This window comes from Gobius niger (genome assembly GCF_951799975.1).
Source record: "Gobius niger genome assembly, contig: SCAFFOLD_135, whole genome shotgun sequence".
Lineage (NCBI taxonomy): Eukaryota > Metazoa > Chordata > Actinopteri > Gobiiformes > Gobiidae > Gobius > Gobius niger.
Genome location: NW_027639210.1, coordinates 1 through 6,707, shown reverse-complemented (window position 1 = coordinate 6,707; position 6,707 = coordinate 1). Strand labels below are relative to the sequence as shown.

At 50.3% G+C, this 6,707-nt stretch overlaps 1 protein-coding gene and 1 long non-coding RNA gene across 2 annotated transcripts; one reads left to right on the top strand and one right to left on the bottom strand.

The window, feature by feature from the left end:
- The first annotated feature begins 2,360 nt into the window (after window positions 1–2,360).
- LOC306982753 lies at window positions 2,361–2,737 on the top strand. The gene is made up of 3 exons (XR_013794226.1): window positions 2,361–2,503; window positions 2,550–2,583; window positions 2,682–2,737. It is a non-coding gene; the product is annotated as an uncharacterized lncRNA (long non-coding RNA).
- A 171-nt stretch (window positions 2,738–2,908) lies between these two features.
- LOC306982751 (rho guanine nucleotide exchange factor 2-like) lies at window positions 2,909–6,428 on the bottom strand (the record flags this gene model as incomplete). Its single annotated transcript, XM_079583211.1, has 5 exons — window positions 2,909–2,989; window positions 3,306–3,570; window positions 6,028–6,078; window positions 6,251–6,292; window positions 6,376–6,428. Coding segments are annotated over 5 exons (446 nt in total), but the record flags the coding sequence as incomplete, so codon positions are not given.
- Between the last annotated feature and the right edge of the window lie 279 nt (window positions 6,429–6,707).

Below are 6,707 nucleotides of genomic sequence, written 5' to 3'. Positions count from 1 at the left end.
CCTCTGCACCGTGCGTAATTACACATGGCGTGCGTAATTACGCATGGCGCGCTCTGGTGGACACGCGGAGAACCTGAGCTTCTGTCCTGCCTGAGGGAAAAGTGTTTTCATGAACATAAGAATAAAACAGAGGAAACTAAAGCTCAGATCACATGTTTAAACAAAGAAAACCAGCTCAACATGGAACAGATTTAACAACACGCCTCAGTCATGTTCTGGAAAGTGATGACGTCATCATGTCAGACGGAGCCAATACGAATCTACAATAACATCACAATGACATCACACGCATAACCTCAATCTGAGAGCACGATGTCATCACATTCTGCTCACACATGAGACGCTTAGGAGAGTTACCTGTGAGGAAAGTTTCCCAAAGTTACCTGTGAGGAAAGTTTCCCAAAGTTACCTGTGAGGAAAGTTTCTCAAAGTTACCTGTGAGGAAAGTTTCTCAAAGTTACCTGTGAGGAAAGCTTTACCTCTGAGGAAAGTTTCCCAAAGTTACCGGTGAGGAAAGTTTCCCAGAGTTACCCGTGAGGCAAGTTTCCCAAAGTTACCCGTGAGGAAAGTTTCCCAAAGTTACCCGTGAGGAAAGTTTCCCAAAGTTACCAGTGAGGAAAGTTTCCCAAAGTTACCAGTGAGGAAAGTTTCCCAAAGTTACCCGTGAGGAAAGTTTCCCAAAGTTACCAGTGAGGAAAGTTTCCCAAAGTTACCAGTGAGGAAAGTTTCCCAAAGTTACCCGTGAGGAAAGTTCCTTCAGTAAATAAGGTCACGTTTTTGGCGTCATAAACTCAGGAAACAAAGTCGTTTTTTTCACATTTTTATTTTTGATAAAAACATTTCCATTTGAATAACTTTATTTAAAAAATTCACATGATTCTACTCTACACAACAGCACCAGATAAAAGCACATGCAATGGCCACGCCCCCGTGCACGCCCCTAACGGCCACGCCCCCGTGCACGCTCCTCACGGCCACGCCCTCATGGCCACGCCCCTCTTGGCCACGCCCTCACGTGCGTTTACAGCAGAGTTCACAGATGGGACTAATATTCTGTGTTTCCAGCTTTACTTCAGCAAAGATTCTTCATTAGATTTAAATAAAAGCTTCTCCAGAAACCGTTTGAAACATCTCAGACCAGGTCCTTCACACCAGGTCCTTCACACGGCCGTTTGAAACACCTCAGACCAGGTCCTTCACACGGCCGTTTGAAACACCTCAGACCAGGTCCTTCACACGGCCGTTTGAAACACCTCAGACCAGGTCCTTCACACGGCCGTTTGAAACCTCTCAGACCAGGTCCTTCACACGGCCGTTTGAAACCTCTCAGACCAGGTCCTTCACACGGCCGTTTGAAACACCTCAGACCAGGTCCTTCACACGGCCGTTTGAAACCTCTCAGACCAGGTCCTTCACACGACCGTCTGAAACACCTCAGACCAGGTCCTTCACACGGCCGTTTGAAACCTCTCAGACCAGGTCCTTCACACGGCCGTTTGAAACACCTCAGACCAGGTCCTTCACACGGCCGTTTGAAACACTTCAGACCAGGTCCTTCACACCAGGTCCTTCACACGGCCGTTTGAAACCTCTCAGACCAGGTCCTTCACACGGCCGTTTGAAACACCTCAGACCAGGTCCTTCACACGGCCGTTTGAAACACTTCAGACCAGGTCCTTCACACCAGGTCCTTCACACGGCCGTTTGAAACACCTCAGACCAGGTCCTTCACACGACCGTTTGAAACACCTCAGACCAGGTCCTTCACACGGCCGTTTGAAACACCAGGTCCTTCACACGGCCGTTTGAAACATCTCAGACCAGGTCCTTCACACCAGGTCCTTCACACGGCCGTTTGAAACACCTCAGACCAGGTCCTTCACACCAGGTCCTTCACACGGCCGTTTGAAACACCTCAGACCAGGTCCTTCACACGGCCGTTTGAAACCTCTCAGACCAGGTCCTTCACACGACCGTTTGAAACACCTCAGACCAGGTCCTTCACACGGCCGTTTGAAACCTCTCAGACCAGGTCCTTCACACGGCCGTTTGAAACCTCTCAGACCAGGTCCTTCACACGGCCGTTTGAAACATCTCAGACCAGGTCCTTCACACGGCGGCTTGTCTTTTTTTGGTTGATATTACAGTTGCCATGGTTACACGAAGAGGCTGCGTCCACGTGACGTCACGACTGAAGAATGTGCTTTATTTCCTTCACCAGATCTTCACAGTTTGATCATTTTAAACGTCACATTTTAGATACATTTGATGCCGTTAATCTTTATTTCATTTGATTGAGTTCAGTCTTTCATGTTTCACGATTGAACCAAAGAAAGTCCCTAAAACATCTTGTGTCCGACGCGTGAACGCAGCCTGTTAATCATAATAAAGCACAAATGTGGAAACTAAAACAGTCTTTGTCCAGCAAAACCAAACACCCTGAACCCTGAGGCTCCAGGAACTATAGGTCCAACGTCCTCCACAGCAGAGTCTGGTCCTTCAGGTGGAGAAGAACTGGTCCTTCAGGAGGAGAAGAACTGGTCCTTCAGGAGGAGAAGAACTGGTCCTTCAGGAGAAGAACTGGTCCTTCAGGAGAAGAACTGGTCCTTCAGGAGAAGAACTGGTCCTTCAGGAGAAGAACTGGTCCTTCAGGAGAAGAACTGGTCCTTCAGGAGGAAAAGAACTGGTCCTTCAGGAGGAAAAGAACTGGTCCTTCAGGAGGAGAAGAACTGGTCCTTCAGGAGGAGAACTGGTCCTTCAGGAGGAGAAGAACTGGTCCTTCAGGAGGAAAAGAACTGGTCCTTCAGGAGGAGAAGAACTGGTCCTTCAGGAGGAGAACTGGTCCTTCAGGAGGAGAAGAACTGGTCCTTCAGGAGGAGAAGAACTGGTCCTTCAGGAGAAGAACTGGTCCTTCATGTGACCCCAGTGACCTCAGGAGGTGACCTCAGCTGTGGTCAGGCCTCGTTCTCTTCAGGAATGTCCTGCAGATCTGTGACACACGTGTGACATGTTAGAACATCCTGAACCGACCGCTGGGTTAGGGTTAGTTATAGGTAGTTAGTGCTAGTTATGGGTAGTTAGTTCTTTACCTCGAGGGCTGTCCGATCGCTGGGTTAGGGTTAGTTATGGGTAGTTAGTTATGGGTAGTTAGTTCTTTACCTCGGGGGCTGTCTGATCACTGGGTTAGGGTTAGTTAAAGGTAGTTAGTGTTAGTTATGGGTAGTTAGTTCTTTACCTCGGGGGCTGTCCGATCGCTGGGTTAGGGTTAGTTATGGGTAGTTAGTTATGGGTAGTTAGTTCTTTACCTCGGGGGCTGTCCGATCGCTGCGACGCGTTCTCATTGGTCGCGTCCACGGCGTCCTCCTCCTGATCGGCCAATGGGGCGCGAGCGTGGCGCTTCAGGTCGGCCAATGGGACGAGAGCGTGCAGCCGCGTCACTTCCTGCTGCAGCAGAGTCACCTGACGCCGCAGAAGCCCCGCCTCTCCGTCAGTCCCCGCCCCCGCGCTCAGAGACGTGGGACCTAACCTGACGGACAGCTCCAGCAGCGAATCCTGACGAATCACGGCGGCCTGGGGGCGGGACAAAGAGATGTTAGCGACATTAGCAACGTTAGCGATGTTACTGACATTAGCGACGTTAGCGATGTTGGAGATGTTAGCGATGTTAACATTAGCGATGTTAGTGACTTAAGCGATGCTAGCAACATTAGCGATGATAACGGCGTTAGCGATGTTAGTGACGTTAGCAACGTTAGCGAAGAAAACGGCGTTAGTGATGTTAGTGACGTTAACGATGATAGCGCGTTAGCGATGTTAGCGATGATAACGGCGTTAGTGATGTTAGTGACGTTAACGATGATAGCGCGTTAGCGATGTTAGCGATGATAACGGCGTTAGTGATGTTAGTGACGTTAACGATGATAGCGCGTTAGCGATGTTAGTGACGTTAGCGATGTTAGTGACATTAGCGAAGGTAGTGATGATAGCGGCGTTAGCGGCGTTAGCGACGTTAGCGATGTTAACGACGGTATTGATGTTAGTGGCGTTAGTGATGTTAGCGATGATAGCGGCGTTAGCGATGTTAGTGACGTTAGCGAAGGTAGTGATGATAGCGGCGTTAGTGTTGTTAGCGATGATAACGGCGTTAGCGACGATAACGGCGTTAGCGACGATAACGGCGTTAGCGACGTTAACGATGATAGCGGCGTTAGCGGCGTTAGCGATGTTAGCAGCGTTAGTGATGATAGCGATGATAACGCGTTAGCGGCGTTAGCGACGTTAACGATGATAGCGGCGTTAGCGACGTTAACGATGATAGCGGCGTTAGTGGCGTTAGCGATGTTAGCGATGTTAGCGGCGTTAGCGACGATAACGGCGTTAGCGATGATAGCAGCGTTAGCGATGATAGCGATGATAACGCCGTTAGCGACGTTAACGATGATAGCGGCGTTAGCGACGTTAACGATGATAGCGGCGTTAGTGGCGTTAGCGATGTTAGCGGCGTTAGCGACGATAACGGCGTTAGCGATGTTAGCGATGATAGCAGCGTTAGCGATGTTAGCGATGATAACGGCGTTAGCGACGTTAGCGATAATAGCAGCGTTAGCGACGTTAGCAATGATAACGGCGTTAGCAACGTTAGCGATGATAACGCCGTTAGTGACGTTAGCGGCGTTAGCGATGATAGCGGCGTTAGCGACGTTAACGATTATAGCGGCGTTAGCGATGTTAGCGGCGTTAGCGACGATAATGGCGTTAGCGATGTTAGCTATGATAGCAGCGTTAGCGATGTTAGTGATGATAACAGCGTTAGCGACGTTAGCGATGATTGCAGTGTTAGCGACGTTAGCGATGATAACGGCGTTAGCAACGTTAGCGATGATAACGGCGTTAGCGATGATAACGGCGTTAGTGACGTTAGCGGCGTTAGCAGTAATAGCAGCGTTAGCGACGTTAACGATGATAGCGGCGTTAGTGGCGTTAGCGATGTTAGCGGCGTTAGCGACGATAACGGCGTTAGCGATGTTAGCGATGATAGCAGCGTTAGCGATGTTAGCGATGATAACGGCGTTAGCGACGTTAGCGATGATAACGGCGTTAGCAACGTTAGCGATGATAGCGGCGTTAGTGACGTTAGCGGCGTTAGCGATGATAGCGGCGTTAGTGATGATAGCGATGTTAGTGACGTTAGCGATGTTAGCAACGTTAGCGATGATAGCGGCGTTAGTGATGTTAGCGATGATAGCGGCGTTAGTGATGTTAGTGATGTTAGTGACGTTAGCGATGATAGCGGCGTTAGCGATGTTAGTGACGTTAGCGAAAAACTAATGACTCGCTTCTGTATCAACATCGGCTGAATGTTTAATAATGAAATCATGTGTGTAATAGATGAAAGAGCAGATGGATCCTGGTCATGTGACAGTGTGGGCTGATGGTCATGTGACCGTGTGGGCTGATGGTCATGTGACAGTGTGGGCTGATGGTCATGTGACAGTGTGGGCTGATGGTCATGTGACAGTGTGGGCTGATGGTCATGTGACAGTGTGGGCTGATGGTCATGTGACAGTGTGGGCTGATGGTCATGTGACAGTGTGGGCTGATGGTCATGTGACAGTGTGGGCTGATGGTCATGTGACCGTGTGGGCTGATGGTCATGTGACAGTGTGGGCTGATGGTCATGTGACAGTGTGGGCTGATGGTCATGTGACAGTGTGGGCTGATGGTCATGTGACAGTGTGGGCTGATGGTCATGTGACAGTGTGGGCTGATGGTCATGTGACAGTGTGGGCTGAAGGTCATGTGACAGTGTGGGCTGAAGGTCATGTGACAGTGTGGGCTGATGGTCATGTGACAGTGTGGGCTGATGGTCATGTGACAGTGTGGGCTGAAGGTCATGTGACAGTGTGGGCTGATGGTCATGTGACAGTGTGGGCTGAAGGTCATGTGACAGTGTGGGCTGATGGTCATGTGACAGTGTGGGCTGAAGGTCATGTGACCATGTGACCGTGTGGGCTGATGGTCACGTACCTGCAGAGCGTGAAGCTGTGAACTCAGACCCACGAGCCGCCGACAGACCTCCTACAAAATAAAACGCCGTCAGAACCTTCACATTAAAAAACTGCTCCTTCACATTAAAACTCTGCTCCTTCACATTAAAACTCTGCTCCTTCACATTAAAACTGTTCCTTCACATTAAAACTCTGCTCCTTCACATTAAAACTGTTCCTTCACATTAAAAGTCTGCCTTTACCTGCGTCAGAGCCGTCTCCTGAAGCTGGTTTCCGTTTTTGTCCTGAAACAGAAACAGGTAAGTCTTGATCAGACCCTAGTGTGCATGTTTTAGGTCCAGACTCTGCTCCTCTTTCACGCTCTTACCTTTGAGGCGCCGCCGTTCACCTGAGCGCAGCCGTTTAGCCCCGCCTCCCCGTCTGAGGACCACAAAGAAACAGGGCTTTATACATGATCACAGTGTTAAGATGGAGGGGCGGGGTCAGGGGTGAAGGGGCGGGGTCAGGGGTGAAGGGGCGGGGTCAGAGCAGGTGAAGGGGCGGGGTCAGGAGGTGAAGGGGCGGGGTCAGGAGTGAAGGGGCGGGTCAGGAGTGAAGGGGCGGGGTCAGGAGGGCGGGGTCAGGGGTGAAGGGGCGGGGTCAGATGTAAAGGGACTCACTGATTGGCTGCAGACTCTGGTCCGAGTTCTTCTGGATCTT